Below are 24,517 nucleotides of genomic sequence, written 5' to 3'. Positions count from 1 at the left end.
TGGTTTCCAGCCCAGCACCTTAACCACTAGACCAAACTGGCTCTCACTGGATATATTTAGCCTAAGGAAGAGAAGAGAAAGAGGAGACGTGATAGCGGTCTTCTACATCTTGAAGGGCTGTCGCAGGGAAGAGGGTGTGGATGAATTTTCCATTGTGCCTGAAGGTAGGACAAGAACCAGTGGGTGGAAGCTTAACAGGAAGAGATCCGAACTTGAAATAAGGAATTTCCTGACCATGAGAGCTATTAAGCAGTGGAGCAGCCTGCCTCCTTAAGTTGTGGGTGCTCCATCAGTGGAGGTTTTCAGGTAGAGGTTGGACAGCCATTGGTCTGGGATGGTGTGAGGATTCCTGCCCTGGACATGGGGTTGGACTAGAAGACCTGCAAGATCCCATCCAACTCTGTGATTCTATAATTCATGAAATTGTCTCATAGGGTGCTTGCATTTTCCCGAGGCTCATGTGAGACCAATACATTAGAAATATAACTATTTAGTATTTGCCTAAACCTTTGCCTTGCTGGGGAGTACTTTCAGTTTTCATTTGTGTGAATTTTTGGTTCACATTTAATTAATACAGGGTTTTCCACACCACAGTGTACAACTGAACAAGTCCCTTTACAGCAACACAGTTCCTCCCAAAAGTTTAGATGCTGTTGCAAATTTTGTTCTTTCAAGGCTGTCGATAGCTGTCTCTTATATATTGATTGTATCATCTATATACTACTAAAACTCTTGTTTCTGTAACCTTTAACTGGGCAAAACGGTGTGCCGTAGACCAACAATTTTTGAATCAAGGTACCTCAAATGGGCTAACTTACAGACTGCGTCCAAATCTGGGATCCAGGATTTCCGTGGAACTGAAATTTGGCAAATTTTATAAAACGTTTTATGACATGCAAATGATCATACAACATTTTGACATGATACAAAATGTCATGAAACATTTCCTGGTCGACTCCTGATGTTTGACTGTGCTATACAGTTCAGTATGAATGACATGGGCTATTTTCAAGGCAGATACACCTCTGAACATCTCCCTGAATTTTTAAGAACTTCTCAAGGCAGTACATTAGAAGCTCTGCCACTGTTGAAGGCATTGAGGAATCTGGTAAGAAAATATCTCTGAAATGATGACCCAGCAGGTCGCGGTCTTCTAGATCCAACTGTCATTGTAGACCTGAGATCTATTAGTACAACTGTTACCATCACTAATACTTGTACCTTTTTAACCAGCATTTTATCCAGAAAAAAAAATGTGACACGATATTATTTCAATCCAAATTAAACACACTTATATTAGGGTTTACATAGACTATCAGAAAATCCTAAATCATAATACACTGAGTACATTACAAACCCTTTAGAGGCTACTTGAGTTAAAAAAAGAAAGCTCAGGTGATTATGGTTTGGAATAGCTGGCGATTCAACCTCTCTTAGATCATCTTTCCAAATTAAATTAGAGGCCTGGATTGTTAGCAGAAGTTTCCCCAACAGGTGTCTCTGTGCTAGGTGGGAATTCTAGAAGTTGAAATCTGAAAAATGTCAGGTCGTGGAAAGCTGGTCTAGTAGAGTCTTAAAGCCGATTTAGCACTGTGAGGTTTACCATGAAGGCAAGACACTGACCTTGATGGAGCTATTCCAGGTAAATGGATCCAGGATTATAATCTCAGTCTTTATCGGTAGAATATTTAAATCTCTTCTTAATGTGTGGAACAAAATGAGAGCAAAGCTACTTGCAGTATATAAAAGGGGTGGGGATGGGGGAGAAAGATAGAAATGTTAACAAGATCCAAAACAATTAAAGGGAGGCTGGATGAATTCCTGTTCTGAGGATCTGATCTTAAGGATTTGGATTTGTACTGTTAGCAAAGAAATCTCTCTAAATAGCAGTAGAATAATGCACATCTTGGGTGATTTCAGTTTATAGGTTGGAAACATACTAGAATGTGTGCACTAAGGGAACGGAGCATACATGGTGGCTCGACTTATGACCACAATGACTTTTGATGGGAATTCCAGTCCCAATTGTGGCCCTAAGTCGAGGACTACCTGTATACATAGGAGTTATATTTTCTAACCATGTAACTTTAAGGCAAAAGTCACCTGTGGTTAAGAAGTGGTCTGAACCAGGACTAAAGTAACCTCTACCTCAAGGCCATTGGTCATGCTAGTTGGGAATTCTGGGCATCTGGAGGGCTCCAAACTAGGGAAGGAAGTTTAGGATCAGAAATGCCCATATGAAGAATAGAAAAATGGACACATAACAATACATTGGTAATATGTGGTAAAGGCCAGGATACCCCAATGACTTTGCTTGGATTTTAGCAATAACAAGTAGGATCCTGCAAAACAATGCATTACAAAATAAAGTAAGCCATCTTATAGAATGCTAATTGAGGAGGAAACCTACAGAAAGAATTTCACCAACCACCACATATGAGCAACTGAGATTCAGCCTGGATGCCTTCCTCTTCCTAGAGACTTAATAAAGCCCTGATACTTATCTGTGGCAATGACTCTTCCCAAGTAAAACACCGATAGGGAAAGCCATATGCTCTTAAAAGCATCCCTCCTTCTCAAACCAGACTTTTGTTTGGACTTGCTGTCATCCTTGTTCTACCCATGTTGTTAGTTTATGGCTTTGTTAACTTGGCTTCTAGTAAACCAGGGTTCCACCAACTGTTAGTGAGTTAGACATCCAGTTGGATCATATGAGACTTGCCCCAGTTCTGCAGCTTCTTGTGTGACGTATTCTTCTAGGACATCTCAAGTTTATTATCCTCTATAACAATAAAATACAGCTCCAGTATTTCTGGTAGAGTCTATTTCTTGACATGACCTATCTGGATGGACTGTCTTCAATCTTGAAAGCCAGAGAGAGTTTCTCTCTCCCTCCCTTTTATAGCATAGAGAGTCAAGGTAAGCCAGTCCTGAGTTTCAGTCTCTCTCCCTCCTATTTTTCTGGGCTAAACTGATGTTTTTGTAACATCAGCTGTTGCATACCTTCTTCAAGGTTATTCTCCAGACACTTCTACACCCAATGACCATTCAGCTCTGCAGAGCTGGATTCCATTACATTTACAGTATATCCCTATTTTCCTTAGGATCTTAAAGCACCTAGTATAGGTCTTCCCACATTTTATCCCCACTACAAGAACCCTGTGAGAGAGAAGTACTTGATGTAAAATCACCCAGTGAGTTCCAGGGTTGACTCGGAATTTCAAACTGGGTCTTACTGGTCTTACACCAACAGTACTGACATTGTCCAACTACATCAGGGCATTCACTGGGTGGGAGGGGAATGGATAATGTGATTAAATGTTGCAACTTAGCACAAAAACAGGTCACTTACATAGTTATGTCAGACTTTGGGACACAAGTTTGCATTATGATGTCACTGTGTGCATGTTGTCATTTTGATGTTATCTCAGTTGGTTGCAGATGAACTACAAATTACACTGCACCTTCCTGGAAAGGGAAATGGGCAGTGCAAGAGATTCTAACTTCCTACCTACTTAAAGGTATAAAGTGTAGCTTGAGAGGAAATGAAATTTTATGATCCTGAAGCCTGGATCATGTGACTGTGACAAGCAGTGTTCGTTGGGATTCGCAGTTTTCCAGGCATGGGTCAACCCCTACACTTTCCTGTTTTCTCCTGCCTCAGGATCACCCCCTGGCTTCTTCTGCTTGGTGTAGTCTCCCTTATGCAGGGCAGAAAAGTCTGGATCATGTCCGTTCTTATGGTCCTAAAGAATTTTGTATTCCATAAGGAGGAATAAGGAAGGAAAAGGAGGTGGTGATCATTGTAAGATCAAAAAGAGGAAGGACAGAAGAGGAAGAACAATGTTTTTAGCAGGGATCTTCTAGAGGATTGGGTTTGAAGTCAGAAGAGTGAGACCTCATGTCCCTAGGGGAGAAAGGTGGATTCAAGAGGAATAACCCAAACCAAGGTCCCAGCATCCAAGATGTCCATCTCAGAATTTCAGTGAAACATCCTCATCTTGTTCCTTCCTGGGTCTAAGATGAGCTGCACTTGTTACTCAGATGAGAACTGCTCCTGTCGAGTTCCTGCCCGTTGGCTTTCCATTTCCCCACAGAGCCCTTATCATCTGTTGGTAGGATGCTAAGGGTTGGCCGTTGGCACCAGCAACAAAGACAGGACTGGGAGACACAAAGCAGAGATGAAAGTCATTTAAAGTGGGAGTGGAGGGACTGTGGGTTTCTGAGTACTGCTGGTTCGTCTGATTCTGCCCAGTATTGGAGGAGCATAAGCAGAGACTGACAGATCGCAAGCATGGTCATGAATCACCAGTGAGATTTGTCTCATCCTTCCTGGCTCAGGATGGGCTAAGTAGTCCTTGCTTAATGACCACAACTGGGACTGGAATTTTGGTTGCTAAGCAGAGCAGTCATTAAGCAAATCCAATCTGATTTTGCAACTTTTTTTGCAGCAATCATTAAGCGAATCACCATGGGCCTTCAGTGAACCACATAGTCATTAAGCAAATCATGCAGTTCCCCATTGATTTTGCTTGCCAGAAGCCGGCCAGGAAGGTTGAAAATGATAGTCTCATGACCATGGGATGCTGCGATGGTCATAAATGTGAACCAGTTGCCAAATGCCCACATTATGAACATGTGACTGCAGGGATGCTGCGATGGTCCTAAGTGTGAGGACCAGTTGCAAGTCGTTTCTTTCAGCACCGTCATAAGTCCGAACCATCACTAAACAAATGGCTGTTAAGCAAGGACTACCTGTAGTTGTAGCTCTGCCTTCACACTCTTTGTCAATCTTGTGAATCAGGTAGGGTGACAGCTACCACGGCTAGCCCAATTCCACTCGCTGGTGGTAAAGGAGAAGGAGCTGTGCTCTCCCCACCTTAACAGATGGTTTGCTGCTGCTTGCAAACTACCTAGTTTTCATCTGAGCCTCTGCGGAGTGGAACTGGAGGCAAAAAGGATTACCTAGAACTGAGGAGCAAACTGCATGCATTCAACGAGTAGGACAGGGATTTCTTGAGAGGAGAAGTGATCATAAAAGGGAGAAGTAATAATAACAAGCTGTTCCCGTCTATTTTTACTGGAACTGATCTGGCTGCCTCACTTCACGTCCCTCCTCCCTCCTGGCACACGGCACCGTTTCGTCAACTCTCTTACCTGAAAGCAGTTCTTAAATTTCCGGCTGACAAAATAGAGAGCCACGGGGTTGATGCAGGAGTTGAGAGAGGCCATGTTGATGCCAAAGTAATCCATTACCAGAAGGAAACTGGATGAGGAGAGAAAGGAAAGGCATATCCAGCGGTGGTCTTGGCAATGCTATGGAAGAGGTTGCCATTGCCTTCCCAACTTCTGGGATGTTGTTTCAACTTCCCAGCCTAGTCTATAACTTTCCATACTTTATTCTGTCTGAGTACTTGGAAAAAAAAAAGGTGAAAGGTCCCCTGTGCAAGCACCGAGTCATGTCTGACCTTCTGGGGGGATGCCGCTTTCGTGATGTTTCCTTGGCAGACTATAGAGCGGGGTGGCTCGCCATTGCCTTCCCCCGTCGTCACCTTCCCCAGCAAGCTCGGTGCTCATTTTACCGACCTCGGAAGGATGGAGGGCTGAGTCGACCTGAGCCGGCTACCCAAGAGAGAATCCAGCTTCCGCTGGGTTCGAACTCGGGTCACGGGAAGAGTTTCGGCTGCAATACCACCGCCTACCACCCTGCGCCACACAAGGCTCATCTGAATACTTACTAGGACTTAACCTGCTTAGTTTTCTATATCAGCAGAACTGAGGGCAAAATAGCAGGGAAGGTACAACCTGTTTCTGTTCTTTGACAATCCTTTCAGTTCAAGTCAAAGGTTTTAGTTATCCAGACAGTCACTCAAGCCCTGGTCACCTCCTAATTTGACTACTGCAAGGCACTCTCCAAGGGGCTGCCCTTGAAGAGCACCTGGAAGTTCCAACTGGTTCAGAATACCTTGGTGTGTATTCTGTTATGGGCATGTGTCAGTATGCCCATGTAATACTTCTGCTTCACAAGCTGCACTGGTTGCCAGCTTGCTTCCAGGTGTAATTCAAGGTGCTGGTTGTTACCTATAAAGCCCTACATGGCATAGGGCCTGATTACGTGAGGGACCTCCTGTCTCCCATAATATCTGCCCAGCCAATTTGATCTTGCAGGGTTGGCACACTCTGGGACCCTTCAATTACACAATGCCATCTATCAGGACCCTGGAAGCATGCCTTCTCTGTAACAGTGTCTGCCCTCTGGAATGAGGTTCCCCCAAAGATCCAGATGGCCCCCCATCCTCTGTTGTTTAGAAGGCCCTTGTTTGCCCAGACCTTTGATAAGGGAGATTGAAGCCCCTTTACTTTGTTCCTGCCTGGCTTGTCATTCTCACTTTTATATTTTACTGCTTATTATTGTATTTCTCTTGCTTTAGTTGTTGTGAACACCCAGAGTCGTGGGGAGTGAGGTGGGATACACATTTGATAAATTAAATCAATCCTAATTATCTTGCAGAAGGGTCTTACTGATATACAGCAGAATACCTCTGTGAAAGGATCTTGACAAATGACCCCGATGGTGATTGGTACTAAATCTCCTGCATTGCATGGGACTGCCCTATGTCAGTTCTTGCCAGGTCTTGCAAAACCCAGCCCAGAAACTTCCATGATCAAAGCAATAGTTAGATCAGCCTTGCATCTTGGGGACATGTGATTGGGTCACGTGATCACCATTTGCGACCTTCCCAGCCCGCTTCTGACAAGCAAAACCAATTTGGAATTCGCTTACTGACCACATAATTCACTTAACAACCATGGCAAAAAAGGTCATCAAATCCATTAAACTCTTGGCAGTGATTTGTGCCACTGCTTCCTTAGATGTTTATCACTGTTTTACAATCCTACATGAAGACTTTATATTGCGTTTATCAAAGGAATGGGCTGTTAATGACTGTCGTGTTGGCAGTTTTATGGAGATTTCTAATGGATGGTGTCATGAAGGTCCCAGCTAGGGTGGAAAGGTGGACTAGACATAATTCAATCAATATTAAAAAAAAAAAAATAATGCAGTGAAGAGGCTAGTTGTGGAAACAGCTTTTTTTGCCCAGGGGGAGTGGTGGTTCTTAAAGTCTCAACCATCACCATATGGCTTTTCTGCATATTGATCTCACCTAAGCAGCTCACATCTATCAGCATCTCGTGGGTTATAGATGGTTTTCTTGAGGATCCTACTGAGGTGGAGAGGAAGCCAGCAAAGGGCAAAGATCACCACCAGACAGAACACTGTCTTGGCCACTTCCCGGCGCTGGAAAACACGCATGCAGTGAATAGAAGATGAGAAGAAGATGAACAATTCTCTTGTATGTCATTCCATTCTGTCCATTCCATTATTTAGATCAGATCTTGTGAGCCTCTGCCTTTTCCTGCCTCCTACCTATTTCTCTTTTATTATTGTTTTACCTATTTGTGTTAGATAGTCCTTGACTTACGACCATTCATTTAGTGACCATTTGAAGTTATGACGGTGCTGAAAAAAGTGACTTATGACCGGTCCTCGCACTTATGACTGTTGCAGTATGCGTGTGGTCACGTGATCAAAATTCGGGCACTTGGCCACTGGCACGTATTTACGATTGTTGCAGCATCTCAGGGTCATGTGATTACCATTTGCAATCTTCCCAGCTGGCTTCCAAAAAGCAAAGTCAATGGGGAACTGCATGATTCACTTAACGACTGCGTGATTGTCTTAACAGCTGCTGCAAAAAATGTAAAATCGGGTGCAGTCACGTGATGCCTCGCTTAATGACCACAACACTTAATGATGGATTTTCCGGTTCCTATTGTGGTCTTAAGTCAAGGACTACCTGTATTGTTTTAAATTGCTCTTAACCTCCCAGAGTCATAAGATGAGATGGACAGCCATGTCAGTCTTTTAAATAAAAAATAAGTAAGATTTCCCTAACAATCTTAAATATAAAATTATACACAAAGAAGAGGCAAATATTTCTTCATGCAGGGTGTAATCAACCAGTGGAATATGTGCCACAAAATGTGGTGTTGGCTGCTAATATAGATGGTCTCCAAAGGGGGCTGGACAAATTCATGAAGTACAGGTCTATCAGTGGCTACTGACTTTGATGACTGGTTGCTGCCTCCTGAAACTGAATCCATCCACCTTCCTCTCACATCCAGCATAGCCAGTAATTATGATTTGACATTCCAAACTTGGCTGGAATAATAGGCTAGATATCTAGTGCACTTTCTGGAACACAGGAGATCAGCAAATTGTCAAAGATTGAGTTGCATTGATTCCTTAGCTATGTTGCACTTTCAGGGGCAGGACCAAGGACAGCTTCAACCACCATTAATCCACCATCATTTAAATGGACAGTTACAGAAAAGCAGCCAGAAACAGAATGATAAGGTAGGAAACATCCTCAAACTGTGTGTTTAGCCAGAGATGAAAGTCTCCTCCTCAATCTTAGCTAGGGGACCTCACCGTCTTCATGTGATCATTGAGGGCCAGTCTCATGCCGTTGCTCTTGCTCAACATCTCGCAAGACATGAGGGAGTAGAAGACCCCAGTGCAGGCCAAAGGCAAGCAAAAGTAGAATCCAAACAGCCACCAGTCTTTCACATCCTTGTAAAACTGTGGACAGAAGGGAAGAAAGAAACAGCTTCAAGGACTCTGTGAGCCAGGGACCACCGAGCTTGCTCCTGTGCAGAGACTGGGATCATGCACCATTATGCTAAGCAACAGTGTCATTGAGTTCTACTGTTGTGTGAACCAGCCAGTGCTAGCTTTTTAAAGAAGCCATAGTTAAACAATCTATAGATTAGTATGATGTGTGAACTCAGCCTTTCTTTGACTTTGGATATGCGTTTACCACCAAATCCTAGACTGTCGCAAACTCTCTACTGCAGGGTATTTGCACAATCTAACCCAGAGTAAATAAAGACAGGCTTGTTCTACAGCCTGTTTTAGTGCTCTTCCTCTGCACTGTGGGTGGGTAGATTTCACAAGACTCCTTATCCTCAGGGACTTTGCCCCGTGGCTCTAGGGAGGTAGAAGCCCTTGCCCATCTCTTTTTATGGTGTCCCTTATACTTCCAAATTTGAGGGTCATACCAGTATATATTATGTTCATTATTTTTTAAAGATATGTTAGCTCTTCATTCACATTCTGGGCTACAAAATACATTTACCACGACATGCCTCTATGCAAGGCTTTGGCTTAGATGTGTTGTTTTATTGTTTTATATATATATTTTTCCTTTTTGGTAATGGGATTTCTACAGCAATCTCCTTCCTTCCTTCCTTCCTTCCTTCCTTCCTTCCTTCCTTCCTTCCTTCCTTCCTTCCTTCCTTCCTTCCTTCCTTCCTTCCTTCCTGTCTGTAATGGTGGTCAGAGACCAATAAAGAAATTTCAATTTCATTATGATACACAAAGTCATGCCAAGAGAAAGGAGATTAAGGAAGGCATCCTATCTCTTTATCTTCATATTCTGGTATGAAGTCACTTGCTGTGGTCATCATTCCCTCCAACTGTCCCAGCTTTAACCATTCAAAGATCTCCTGATTCTCTCCAAGATTTTCTTTTTTCTCCCTTTCTCCACATACATTTGGAACTACCATTCACAAGACTTGTAGGATGTCCTGTTCTTTCTCTCTCCCTATGGCGGCTTAAAGCAAACATAGAAAGTGTGGTTACCCTAATGTGGCCATCTCTAAGCTAATGCCTTCCATGAATCCTGGGATTACAACTCCCAGACTTCCCAACCAGTCCTGGTTGAGTAGTAGTCCCAATACAGTTAGGGAGCACCAGAATGGAAAAGGCTGACAAGTAAGGCGTTGGGTGGAATGAGGGATGTACAGAAGTGAGATCAAGTTTCCAGACAATCGTTGTGTCCTTCAGCTACTCCCAACTAGCCAGAGGGAAAGGACCTGTACATTCAAAGCAGAAAGAGATATACTGTACATTCAATGCTAAGCCTATTGGTTGTTCAACTGCTCTGTGTCCTATCACCACCAAAGGAGAGAACGCACCATCATAAAACTGGATTTTTGCTCTGGGGCCAGCAAGCAAACCCAATGAATCTGTTCGTGGTAATTCAGTTTCAGCAAGTCAAAAGCAACGGCTTCAGGGATGGCAAGGATGATGGCCACTGCCCAAATGAAAGTCACTTCAACAGCCTTCCACATAGGGATCCCGATGCCTTGGATCCGGCTCCAGGAAGCCACTGCTCGGTACCTACATGAGCAACAAAGACAAAGGATTTGCTATTTGCAAATTCCTACATAAGTGATTAAGGCAACATTGAAAGATAAGTGATAGCCAGCATGCAGGTTTATAATCAGGCAGTTCCCCTTCAATATGGGATGCTTAGCAAGGAGAATATCAAAATGCCATTTTGGGCAGCTAATTCTTTTGGGCTTGAAGGCACACTGCATGTGCTGACCCTGTGAATTCAACTCTTCCGAACTCTTGCAGGACTGTTGGATTAATTAACTGCATTCCCTTTCCCTTAGGCAAGACAGGATACTTTGTTTAGAGGGGAGGGCCATATATCCAACCAGGGATACAGAAAAACCAAGCAGAGCTTTGATCACACCATCATGGTCACCCTCTTGACTTTTCTGACCGAGAACATGATTAGTCAGGCTGAATGGGAAATGCTCCAGAGGGTTTATTACCTGTCTATACTGAGCGCACAAAGGCTGAGAACAGTAATGCCAACAGAGGCCTTCTGTATGAATGGCACCAGTTTACACACCTGCACACCAAAAGGCCAATCTTCTGCAAGAAGCTGTGAAGAAGAAAAAAAGGAAAGAAACTCATCATTATTTGTCCATTATGGAAGATACTTGGGAGAATGTGGGGGTATTTGTGTAGCAGAGAGGGTTCAGCCATGTTAGGCATTGAGAAGCTACAGTCCCTCCAGAATCATCATCATCATCATCATCATCATCATCATCATCATCAACATCATCATCATCATCATCATCATCATCATCATCATCTATTAAAATGTTCCCCTGACTCCCAGCATCTCTGGGTGGCTAAGCTTGCTTGCTTTATATTTTTATTTAGAACCTGTATATATACTAGCTCTGCATGATACAATAAAAATGTGATCTTTTTTATTTTATGTTTTATTTTAAACCACAAAATTAAAAACAAGACATATTTTAAAAAATCCTAAGAGCAAGGAAAGTGGGAACTTAACTTCAAAACTGCCAGGCTTTCCTGAGAATGGAACTAAGAAGGCTAGGAACTAAGTCTTTCTTATGATTCAGAAATGGCTGACAGTTGAGTGTCAGTTGAGTGTCACTGAGCAGGTAGCACAATGTACACCCACTCCAGATTTAATGAGCTCTTTTCCTGCACATTCTTACATGTAACAAAGCTTGAGCTTTTCCTTTCTCATGACCACTCATGAATGGTGGTTGCATGTTTACATTCTCTGCATTTCTGGACTATCTCCTGACAGAAACAGAAACCAGGCAAAAATACTAAAACATTAACAAGCCTGAGTGAATAAGTCTACTTTTAGCCCTCTCCAGTAAAGGCTTGCTTCAACTCCAGGAACAATTCATTCCTTAGCATCTGTCCCGCCATAGAGAAAGTACAATTGATCATAGATACCATGCACATCCACGGAGGGACCCATAATGAGTGTCCAATGATGGCATAAGAATGTGGGGTGGTTTGTACAAAAATATGCAATCCTATCAGTAGTTTGGACCTATGCCCTGTAAGAATTATACACCACTTTGCACACCTTGAACTAGGCTGAAATGGCAACTACTATGCTAGTAAAATAAGTTAAGTCTCTTTCAAGCTGAGTTTAACTTCTGGTGGCTTTATGGACACATCCACACAGTTTTCTTGGCAGCGGTGCAGAAACGGTTTGCCCTTGCCTTCTGGGATAACTTTTTGACTTTCCCAATCTAACCCACAGTCCTGGTATTCCATGAAGTTCTCTTATTGAGGTACTAGGTAGGTCTGATCCTACTTAGCTTCATTGCTTGGACAAGATTAGCCAGCTGTTACCATCTGCCAGGACAACCCATCCATTGCTGCACTACGGTTTCTATCATCTCTAACCATTGACTGGAGCTCTGATACCATTGTTAACTATATCTTTAAAACTTTAATTCCTCATCCCTGATTTTCATAAGGTATGGGACAATAATTTTCCAACTGAAGCTCAGTTGAAGGTCAGTTGAAAAGATCAACCAGATTAAAGTACCAACCACAGTCTCTATTGATGATCGTGAGGATCTGCTCAAAAGAGAGATTGGTGCTGAGACTGGAATTAATGAAAGATAAAGCAATGAGAAATACCACAGAAACAGTGACCATTTGTTGAAATGGGTTGAAAGAAGCAGTCCTTTTGAGATGATGTTCTTCAAGAGTAGAGATTATCACCCAGTCAATTTCCTGGATGGTTTAAGAGACCAGTGGTGTAATCAGGTAATTGTCTTACAATTTAATTATCTGGTGGTAATGGGAGGAGCAGCATTTCGATAGCAGTGCTTATTTCATGGACTTGAAAAATATATATAGTAATTTAAGATAATCCTTCTATAAGGGGAGGGCCTTCCTCCTGCTGAGTTGAACTTGGACTTATCTCCCAAAGTCCTACACAGATGGCAGCACTCCATGTGAACCATTTCAGCTGCAGCTTCTCTTCTGCCTATGGTGATAATAACACTAACTTAACTTATGGGTTACAGGACCATCTTCCCTAAATAGATCCTGCCAGTCCTTTTTGTTCTACCCAAGAAGGAATGCTGAGGGTCCCCAACCCCCATGAAGTCAAGGGATAGGGTCTCAGAGATAAATCATTCTTTTTGGCTGCCTCTACCCATGGAATAGCTTGCCTTGTGAGGTACCTGAATAACCCCAACCTGCTAACTTCCCAAAAGATTATGAAGACCATTCTGTAAGCATTAATGGCAGATGGGCTGCCTTGCAGGTTGGAGTTTTTATAGATGTTTTATTTTATTTGTGCTGTATGAGATTGGATGGGTTGTATAGCAATCCTTTACTTAAATTGATTTTTTAATATAATAGTAAACTGGTCAGAGTCTGAAATCATGTGGTATACAAATTGATGTATAAATAAATGAGTCATTGAGGTTAGACTGAGAAGTATTTGTAATACATGGAATGGTTCCAGACAAAGCTTATGATAAAATGAATGAGGAATGAGTGAAGAATCCCAGCTTTAATAACTGTGAATGTTGGATTTATGAAGGCTCAATAAGTTTTCTCTCTTTTTTTAAAAAACTACATGAAAATTATATTAAGAAATGTTTGCTGTAGGAAATCTACTTATTAAAGACCACTTTACTTTAAGTGGAAATATTTCCACTTATTTGTTTTGGTTGATTGTTTTAAAAAAAATGGGTTTCATGCCTGTCTAAAGAATAACAACTGGAACAATTCAGCCTCAAGAGACTACACACACACACACACACACACACCACCATAATATTCTAGTGAGTAATGAGAAAGATTGTTCCTCTTTGTTTTATGTCCTGAACCCTTTGTTCAAATTTCAGAACAGCTGTTTTCACACTAAATGTTACGATCTTGTGATTCACTGTTGCAATGAAAGATGAATTGCAAGGATTATCCCAATGTTAAGACCTTGATGACCTCCAAACCGTGTATTTCAACAGCCAGATTAGAGCATAAGCAAATCACTTAGGATCTTGAAACTACATGTGCCAACCTAGAAGATTGTGTGCAACACTTCTGGGTTTGCCACCAGCATTCAGCAAAGTTGGAGTGTTGGCAAAGTTTCAATTATTAGAAAATAATATCCAGTAATTACAAAATCATAGTGGAAAATAATACTGGCCCCACTTTCTCATGCCTTTCCACCTTTTCTGGGCTGGCCATTCTTGCTTCTTGCTCCTACTGACCTTTTGGAAACAGCCCTCTGTCTAAAAAGAATACCAATTAAGACTGATAGCTAAAGATTGCCCATCCTGGGTTAGAAAATACTGTGCTACATTGACCAATTGTCCAGTTGGGTATAAGGCAATCTCTGGGTGCCTAAACCATCAATGGATGTTCTCCAATTTTTCCCCACCTCTTCACCTCATCTTTAGGTGGAAAGTGCTCTCCAACCCTAATCAAACCTGGGAAGAACAGGATCATTGGAGAGGAATACATGGTTTTGAAATGAACTGCTGCAAATGATTGTAAGTATACTGTGTGTTATTATTGTGGGGTTTGTGAAGGTGGAATAATTGGAATAGCGAACATGGAATAACTGACTGCTATCTTCTTCAACCATTCCTCATCCTCCACCTCCATTAAAACCATTTAAAACTGTTTCTGCTGAAAGTTCTGCTCTTTTTTCTGATATTTTTATTTATCTATCTATCTATCTATCTATCTATCTATCTATCTATCTATCTATCTATCTATCTATCTATCTATCTATCTATCTAATTTCTCCCCGCCCATCTCCTCCCATCGGAGGCCTCTGGGCGGTTTACAACAAATGATTAAAACCATCAGAATAATAAAATACAATAAAAATACTATACATAGAAATAAAAATAAAGAATAAAAATCCAAGCAATGAAAGATCTAAAACAGTCCAAGTGTGGGAGGAGTGGTCTATAACAACCATCCCCATGTAACTCTATTCCCCTCTCCACCCCAAGTGAGGCGGCAGAACCAGGTCTTCAGACTCCGCCGAAAGGCCAGGAGTGATGGGGCCAATCTCACCTCCGGGGGCAGCATGTTCCACAGGGTGGGAGCTACTGTGGAGAAGGCCCGCTTCCTGGACCCCGCCAGATGAAATTCTCTTACAGACGGGGTCCGTAGCATGCCCTCTCCGCACGATCGGGTGGGACGGGTTGATGTAATGGGGAAGAGGTGGTCCCTCAGGTAACCCGGTCCCATGCCATGTAGGGCTTTAAAGGTAATAACCAACACCATGAATTGGACCCGGAAGCAGACTGGTACCCAATGCAGCTTGCGCAGCAGTGGTGTCACATGTACCCTTCTGGGGGCACCAAAAACAGTTCGCGCAGCTGCATTCTGGACCAGCTGAAGCTTCCGGATACTTTTCAAGGGTAGCCCCATGTAGAGCGCATTGCAATAGTCTATCTGAGAGATAACAAGGGCATGAGTGACTGTTCAAAGGGCCTCCTGGTCCAGGAAGGGGTGTAACTGGTGTACAGCACGTAGCTGCACAAAGGCTCTCCTGGCCACAGCTGCCACCTGCTCTTTGAGCAGGAGCCATGAGTCCAGGAGGACCCCCAAGTTACGCACCGGGTCTGTCTGGGGCAGTGCAACCCCATCCAGAACCAGAGATGTTAATGTCCCAGATACAGAAGAACCATTAACCCACAGTCACTCGGTCTTACCAAGGTTCAGTTGAAGCCTGTTGTTCCCAATCCAGGCCCCCACAGCCCCCAGACACTCGGAGAGGGTGGTCACAGCATCACTTATTTCACCCGGGATGGAGATATACAACCGAGTATCATCAGCATACTGATGATACCTCATCCCATGGTGACGGATGATCTCACCCAGTGGTTTCATGTAGATGTTAAAAAGGAGAGGGGAGAGTACTGATCCCTGTGGCACCCCACAAAGAAGGGGCTGTGGGGCCGATCTCTCCTCCCCTATCAACACCGACTGGGATCGGCCATGGAGGAAGGAGGTGAACCAGCGTAAGACTACGCCACCCACCCCCAACTCCCTGAGCCGCCCCAAAAGGATACCATGGTCGATGGTATCGAAAGCCGCTGAGAGATCAAGGAGAGCGAGGATGAATGCACTGCCTCCATCCTGCACCTGCCAGAGATCATCTATAAGTGCAACCAATGCCGTTTCCATCCCATAACCAGGCCTGAAACCTGACTGAAAGGGGTCTAGATAATCCGTTTCCTCCAGGACCCTCTGGAGTTGCAAAGCCACCACTTTCTCAACCACCTTCCCCAAAAAGGGGAGGTGGGAGACTGGATGAAAATTGTCCAGAACAGTAGGGTCCAGCGATGGCTTCTTGAGGAGGGGGTATACCAACGCCTCTTTAAAGGCCACCGGAAACACCCCCTCTCCCAAGGATGTATTAACCATCGCATGGACCCAACCACATATGACCTCCCGGCCTGCTTTTACTAGCCAGGAGGGACACGGGTCTAGATGGCATGTGGTGGCATTTACTGTCTGTAGGATCCTGTCCAGTTTCTCAGGTCCAACAGGATCAAACTGCTCCCAGATAACTAGGTAAGCCTGTTCCCCTGGTATCTCTCCAGACCACGCCTCACGTCTGGAGTCCAACTTGGAGCAGATCCGAGCGATTTTGTCCTGCAGATGCTCAGCAAATTCCTCTGCACGGCCCTGTAGGTGGGTCGCTGAACCCACCTTCCCCAAAAGGGATCAAGTGATCTTAAACAGGGCCATCAGGCGGCATTCTGCAGACGCAATAAGAGCAGAGAAATATTGACGTTTCGCTGCTTTTATCGCCACAAGGTAGGCCTCAATGGCAGCTTTTACCTGTGTTCGGTTGAATTCAGTCTTTGTCTTCCTCCAGCGGCGCTCTAGGTGTCTCTTATCCCTCTTCAGCACCCTCAGCTCCTCTGTAAACCATGGGGAGTGCCGGGTTCGATGAGACAAGAGAGGTCGCACAGGCGCAATCCTGTCCAAGGCCCCAGCCACCTCCCTATTCCAGGCTGCAGCTAGGGCCTCCACTGGACCATGCAGCAGATCACTGGGTATAACCCCCAGCTCCCTCTGAAACCCTACCGGGTCCATCAGTCGCCGGGGGCGGACCAATCGAATGGATCCTACCTCCCTGAGGAGGGGGGTGGTATAAGAGAATCTCAGGGCCACCAGGGTATGGTCTGACCATGACAATGGGGACAGATCTATCTCTCCCCTCAGATCACATTGCCACTGCTCTGACAAGAAAACCAAGTCTGGGGTGTGACCACTGTCTCGAGTCGGGTCCCGAATTATCTGGGACAGGCCCATGGCTGCCATGGTAGCCATGAACTCCCTAGCTGCCTCTGAGGCACACCCCAGGGATGGCAGATTGAAGTCCCCCAGAACCATAAACCTGGGGAACTCCACCGCCAGCCCCGAGACGGCCTCAAGCAGCTCAGGCAGGGAGGTTGCCATGCAGCAGGGAGGCTGGTACAGCAGCAACACTCCCAACTGTTCTCGGGAACCCAACTTGAAGAACAGGGTCTCACAACCAGCCACTTGTGGAGCAGGGCCCCTGAAGGCCACCAGAGACTCTCGGATGACAACAGCCACCCCTCCTCCCCTGCCCTGGGATCTCGGCTGGTGCCATACAGTAAACCCAGCTGGGCACATTTCCAAAAGGGGCACCCCCCCTTCCGCACCCAGCCAGGTCTCGGTAATACATGCCAGGTCTGCCCCCTCCTCAGTGATCAAGTCACATATGAGGGGGGCCTTGTTATTAACTGACCTAGCATTAAGCAGCAGCCAGAAACCAGGGCCCCTATGGATCTGCTGACCAGGGCCTGGGTCTGAGTGCAGAGGGCCAGAACACGCCACCAGTAACAAACACCGGTTATAAAGTGAAGGTGTTAGAGAAATAACCAAATTCAGTAGGAGAACGCTGTTAACTGCTGCAAGGCTAATTCCAGGCAGAAAGTGAAATGTCATAATCTCTCCAAGGGATCTCAAAGTACTTGGATCCCATACATCCTCCACAAGAAGCCTTCTAGATTGGACTAAATTGGTCCTTCTATGAACTCCAGCCACTGTAGGCCATATCTAGACAGACTCCAGGTTAGAGAAGATTGCTTGAAATATACAGCTCTTTTGAGTCCTTGCCAAGATGACTTCTGACTACATTTAAAGGAGATGACTGTGTAAAAATCCAAAACAGAAATATCTGGGCGGGAGGGGTATACGAAACAATTAGGTTTCACAGATATTTTGGCCTGGAGGCCTCCCACTTAAGTCTCACTTTACTGTCTTTATGACATCTGATCTACTTCTGACCCTTGAACTACACAACAATAACTCTACTGTTTCTTCTACTGCAATGCAGTGTAATGAACTAGGAAAACCATACACTATTCCACTCTGATGTTAACACTGAACTTCCAGAATTCCCTCTATTCTCCCACAACCATCTTTTCTGGTCTATGCAGAGGGTAGTGGATTACATTCCTTCATGCAACAGGAGCAGAATGTTTTGAATACTCTACAAGAGGGGTATTCTCAGTGTGTAGAAATGCCACCCTACCTCCTCCTTTTTGCTGGACTGCACCATTTCAAACCATAGGTGCCAGAATCAGCAGCCACTTCCCAGGTTGGATGGCCAGTTCTCTGACAAAGACCACTGGCATCACTGCTCTTCAGAGCCCTGTTTGACTGGAGAGATCAGGGTTTAAATCTGGAATTTTCTGTAGATAATATATGGGCTGTACCAGTTTTTATGAACTTTTCTTGGTTGCATCCCAGGCAGACACATCTTTCTTAGATTATGCATCTGCTACCATTATCAGTCTTATATTAGAGCATCTGTTTGCTTCATCTCCCTGATCAATAGAGTGAAGCTTGATATGAAAGAAGGGGTATCATAGCAATGTGTTAAATCCACTCTAAAGCAATGGTAAGTTAGAAATGTTATGAATACAATACCTTATATACATTAATGGGCAATGCAATGAGGATGTAGAAAAGGTCTCCAAGAGCAAGGCTGGCAATGAGGACGTTGGGTCCGTTTCGCATGCACTTATTTTTATAGATGATCCTTAGAAGGGTGGAATTTCCAATGATCCCCACTAGGAAGATCGTACAGGAGACAAATGTGTTGATGTACTTGAAAGCTTCCCGGATTTCTGTTGGCTTAGCACACATGACTGCTGCTGGAACTTGTGTGATGGCATCCCCGGGAAAGTCTTTTGACCAGTTGGAGAGGACTCTAAGGTCTGGGAAGATGCCTGTCTGGAGGATTCTGTAAGTTTGATCTTGCCCCAGAATCTTCAAAGGGATGGTGCTTTCTTTGAAGCTGTTGGCTGTCTGGCTGGAGACACCCAAGATCAGACAGGAGGCCAACACCAGAGCAGTGAGAAGGCTACCCATGGGGAAGCCAAGGTCAAAGACCCACACAGTTTTGAGAGTGTTGAGCATTACAGTGTTAAAGCTGTCTCTTATCTGCAGATGGAAGACCCTGACAAGGAATCTGCATAACAAGGCAGAAGAGAAAAAAAGTGATATTAATATAATCAATATCTGCACAATTATCCTTCCATATGATTATTGTTCATAGAGGATAAGGGTAGGCAACCCACAGCCTATGGGACCTATGGTGTGTTGGGCGGATTCCAGAGCCTCTTCCACAGTTGCCACAGAAATTTGCCAGTGAAATAGATGAACTAAACCCTAGGGATGTAGGTGAGAGAAAAAGTTATCTTCTGTAGCTTCCATGAGTTTACTAGAAGTAAACTCAAAACAACAGAACCTGTAATGTTCAAAGTTAGAAGGAAAATGTTAGAATTTACTGTAGATGACAAGATGATGTTTAAGGTTCCTGGGGCAAATAGAAGGATGGGCATGTACAATCTTACAAGTGTCATCTCCTCCTCTTGATAGACCTTTGTGGTTCTACTGATGGAAACTACATATGATCTGGGGAAGAACTAAGGTCATTCCCTCAAATACCACTAGAAGCACCTGTTATACCAATGAAGATGAAAGTAAGACCATCCCATCAGTTGTGCTGAACTAGCAGCTTCCTTCTTTCTTCACTTGCTTCTGTTCAACCAGTGAATTTTTACTTAAACAAGAAGGGTGTCACAGAGGGCTGCATTTGGCATTCAGATGTCAGTAGTGTTTCTCAATAACCCCAAATCATTAGCTTCAATTACGTTTTTAGTTTGCAGGGGGGAAGAGAAGGCAATTCTTTAATAATAATGGATAGCACAAGGGCATGCAATCTACTTTCCCCTTGATGTTTTGGATTTCAAATCCCATCAGCCACAGTCAGCATGTCCAATGGCAAGGGCTAATGAAAATTGTATTCCTAAATATGGATGGGATATTAGGTTCCCAAGTCCTGATATCTAACTGGGTTTGATTAAGGCATGACATCATCAAAAGCTGTTGAAGCTAGTTCGGAGCGAGGGAGACCAGAAGGAAGGACACTCTCACTGTTTTTAGAAGAAGAGATCTCTTTCAGATAAAGAGCTGTAGCAAAGCTACTAATCTCTGAGGCTTCGAATATTATCCCTACAATAACTTAAATTAAATTAAATTACATTTCAGTTCTACCAACACACTTGGTGATTTACAGCAACAGCCGAGCGCTGAAGCTGGTATGTAATGTTATTTCCTGTTTTGTGCAAATGCAGAGTAAATTCAGCCTTTTTAAACAAAGCTGATGAATAAAAGAAAAAATAGTTCTTTGGGAAGCAGTAAGTTGCTTGGAAACTGAAATTCATAATTCATCCATGATAATAATACAGTATTTACTTATAGAGTGCCTTCTGCAAAACGATTGCTGTGCAATTGCTGTGCTATTATAATTACAAAACTTTTTAAAACAGGTCCTGGATCCAAACTCATTGTGAGGTTAATGAATAACGAAAGGGAAAGGACTTTAAGGTGAAAGGAATAAAAAACCATTTGGGACAACTGTATTAAAATAGGATCCCCTGCCCTAAAACATCAACCAGTGAAAATTTCAGATGCAAGAATGCCTGTCAGGCTGTGATCCATCAAAACAAGCCCCAGTAATAACTTTTTTTAGGTTTTAAGTGCCGCAAGCTTCTCAGCACTTCACAATCACCAAATCAAATTCAGAACAATTAAAATACACATAAACCATGATCATTTAAATCCATGACACTAAAACATTAAGACAATAAAATAAAACTTTTATCAAAGTATTCCTAAATCAGTAAATAGAGCTGTAAGTTGGCTTTGTAACTCAAAGGTTCTCAGAGGCCTTCTATGCCTCTGATGGTGATTCTGCTTTGCTTGCCTATAATCTCCCCATCACAGACGGCTCAAGTTTTGCAGTGCTGGTTTCCCAGTTCCACAACCTGGGAAGATTTCAGAGCCATCTGTGCCTTGTTATAACATGTAAATGTAAGATCCAAATCCCATCCATTTGTGTTCCCCAATTGTTTAAAGCTAGCTTCCACTGACCATACCTCAAAAGTATAAGAACAAGAAATTCACAATAAAGAGGAATTTGAGATCAATGCAATTTAGAAAGAGGCATCCCTTAATCATTTTCTCCTGATTCACCTCCTCTGTGACTTCCCTTCCTCTTTCAATTCCCCACTACTTCCCCCCATTACTTTAAGAACTGCTTAGGCAATTTCTAAGCAATCCCTGGTGTACACACATTCCAAAAAGGAACTGTCCACGTATCATATGGCACCAAAACGTGCCCCCAAAATCTGAGCAACCAACCATTCATGCTTGTCATCTTGCATGGATTGGAACCCTAGAGCAATTCCATCCTGAACCTTTGGTTACCTTGGCAGGCTGGTCAAGGGAAGGAGCAATCCTCACGTTATGGTCATACACTCCCAATTTCCTTTTCACTCCAAATAGTTATCTGGTGCTGTTTGCTGGTTAGAGGTGTTTAGAACCAATGACTTCCTATTCGTATCTCCGGTGCCCCAAAGACACTGCTGCTGGAGGTGCTGACTGGGTTAAGTTGGCGGGAATAGTCCTCTAAGGATGAGCGGTTCTTATTTAGGACCCAGACCCAGGGGCTACAGCCAATAACATGAGACCAAGGAGTGGAGGAAATTGGATGGACATGGAAGGCTTTGTCATGTGGGTGGAGAAGAACACAAACAAGTTCTATGCTTCAGGCTAGGAGAAGTTGGAGGAGGGGGCAGTTATAGTCAAAGGAGTCTCATGTGCAGGGAGCAAATCCCAAAGTGCAAACTCATCCGATTTGCAGCAACGGATTGCTGACATGTGTTTTATTTCTCAATGTTCCAGTTAGGACTTTTGTTATTGCTGTTTTCTAACAAATGAACAAGGAATTGTTTTGTTCATGAGATATTCATCCTCTTTTTTTTCTTCTGTCTCTCTCTCTCTCTCTCTCTCTCTCTCTCCTTCCTTCCTTCCTTCCTTCCTTCCTTCCGTTACAGTATATTATTAGCCACAATATAGATTATTAGTGGAATAAAAAGTTAGAAGAACTACAGAAAAGTACAAACTCATGCCTTGAGGTCAATGGCCTTAAAATCTTGTGGCTAAACAGTTCTTACAAGGAGGATTGTGAAGCAGTGCTGAAGGGGGATGTGGGGGGGGGGGGAAAAACAGGATGTGTGTTTCTCATCAACATTTTCACCCATTTTGGACTTTTTGCATGAAAGAGAAAAGAATGAAACTGTGATATACGGATTTGATGATTAATAATATTAGTTGACGGTAGAAAAAATGGATGTTATGTTGTAACCTTAGAGTAAGAGCTTAATGAAAGTTTTACTTATATCTGATATTTAAAAAGTCAGGAGTTATTTCTTTTTCTATTGCTGTTCTCTTCTTTTTCTTTTTCTTTTTCTTCACTGCTCTTTCTCTTTCTTTATTAGTTTCTGTTAGATGTTATCTCTTTGTTTTAAAATTTAATAAAGTTATAAAAAACATTTTCACCCATATAAAATAGAGAGAAAGAGGCATGTATTCTAGAGAGGGACATATCTATTCATTTTGACAAGTACGTCAAGTTCTACTTGTAAACTATTTCTGCAAATATTTTTATAATGCTGCCCGTGTATCATTTCTGTATGAACTTTTCCCTAATATACATTTATCAATTTTTTTTTTATCCATTCAATCATGTCCAATTCTCAGAGATTGCCTGGACAAGTCCCTGCAGTTTTCTTGACAAGGTTTTTCAGAAGTGGTTTGCCATTGCATCCTCCCTAGAGCTGAGAGAGAATGTCTGGCCTAAGGTCACCCAGCTGGCTTTGTGCCCAGGGCAAGACTAGAACTCACCGTCTCCCAGTTTCTAGCCTTGTGCCTTAACCACAACACCAAACTGGCTCTCTTTTCAATATTCCTAGTTATATATTGTGATGCACAATTAGGAATTATGATTACTACAGCCTTCCTCAAACTGCATGATCTTCAGATGTGTGGACCAAGTCCAAATTTCACAGTGCTGAAGAACATGCAGGTAAGAGAAAGCTAGACTATAATCGAGATAGAAACACAACATCTCTCCATAACAGAGAAAATTGTAACCAGGTGATTTGAATGCCTGGTTGGCTGCTTGAACTGTTGCTAGTTCAAGAGTAGGCTACCCAAAGCCTCTAGACATTTTGCAGCACAAACTTCCTAGTTCCTCAGCATTGGTTATGATGGCTGGGGTGTTTAGAATTATCATTGGTTGCTGAGGTTCCTGGGAATTGTAGTCCAGAGAATCCAAAGATCACAAGGGTGAACCTCCAGCAGGTGACCAGCTAGTCCCTATTCCGTAGCCAGAGAGACTGGACCAAGCAATGAATATTTCATAAACTCTATGTCAAGGAAACTTTATATACCAGATACCTTTGCCATGAACAATAGCTTTCTTCTGGTGAATAACAGTAAATCTTCCCTCTTCTTTTGTTGGAAATAATTGTTTTAATGATTTTGCAGAATGTTTGGAACTTAGGATGGAAAGCAAATGTATTTTTCTTGTATTTCTGTTCTGTCCTTGGAATAATTCAAATAAAATATAGAATATTGCACCATCAACTACTTCATGTACAATTCTGATCATTAGATTTTGCCACCATCATCACTATCACCAACTTCATCAACACCACGATCGATATATTATCCTCATCATTTGAAATCAAGAAATTCAAAGATGGTTCAGTGGGCTAACAATCCCAAGAAGACTGGATGTTTTTCTCGGCATTCACAACTTGAACTCATTGCTTATGCTTTGAATAACTGTTGATCTGAAATAAAATATAGATTGACACATTGACGGGAATACACCACTGTAAACCATTTCCTGATTGGTAAAGACCAAAAGAATGAAGAAATTCCTTCAGAGTCACTTGCTGAGATGGGTGGCTATAGAAATTAAATAAATAAATAAAATTTCCCAGCCATCTATCATATAATGCCTCTTGTTGCATTATATGATATGTTTTGAACATCAAGACAGCAGACAGTTGCTACTGAAGCTAGACATTCTTTGTGTGACTAGAAAACTGCAATCAACAGGATGCAGGAAAGTCACCATACTGGATGAGACTGAAATTTGACGCCCATTTTAAGTTTTGAATGGTTTTTGGGGGGATGGACTTAAAAACAAATTAGATGTACCAAGTCTAACCAATTCTGAATGCCTCTATTGTTACTGTTTTTAGGGCAAGGAGGTAGATGCTGCTAAAAATCAGTATTTTCCTGTTAAATTTTGGTAGCATGATTTTGGAAGAGCTTTAGCAGGAGTTAGAAATTGGGTCTGGAGATCACAATGTAGACCAGGCAATATTTGCTGGGAATTTCATTTTTAGTTTAAATCTCCAAACTGTATTT

At 42.9% G+C, this 24,517-nt stretch overlaps 1 protein-coding gene across 1 annotated transcript; it reads right to left on the bottom strand.

The window, feature by feature from the left end:
* Positions 1-4,017: 4,017 nt before the first annotated feature.
* LOC134504283 (endothelin receptor type B-like) lies at positions 4,018-24,088 on the bottom strand. Its single transcript, XM_063313420.1, is given in 8 exon segments — positions 4,018-4,161; positions 5,158-5,266; positions 7,167-7,300; positions 8,495-8,644; positions 10,042-10,246; positions 10,690-10,802; positions 18,653-19,064; positions 24,054-24,088. Coding segments are annotated over 8 exon segments (1,302 nt in total).
* Between the last annotated feature and the right edge of the window lie 429 nt (positions 24,089-24,517).

This window comes from Candoia aspera, chromosome 12 (assembly GCF_035149785.1).
Source record: "Candoia aspera isolate rCanAsp1 chromosome 12, rCanAsp1.hap2, whole genome shotgun sequence".
NCBI classification, from domain to species: Eukaryota; Metazoa; Chordata; class Lepidosauria; order Squamata; family Boidae; genus Candoia; species Candoia aspera.
The sequence above is the reverse complement of the archived record's forward strand: the minus strand, read 5'-3'. Positions and strand labels throughout refer to the sequence as shown.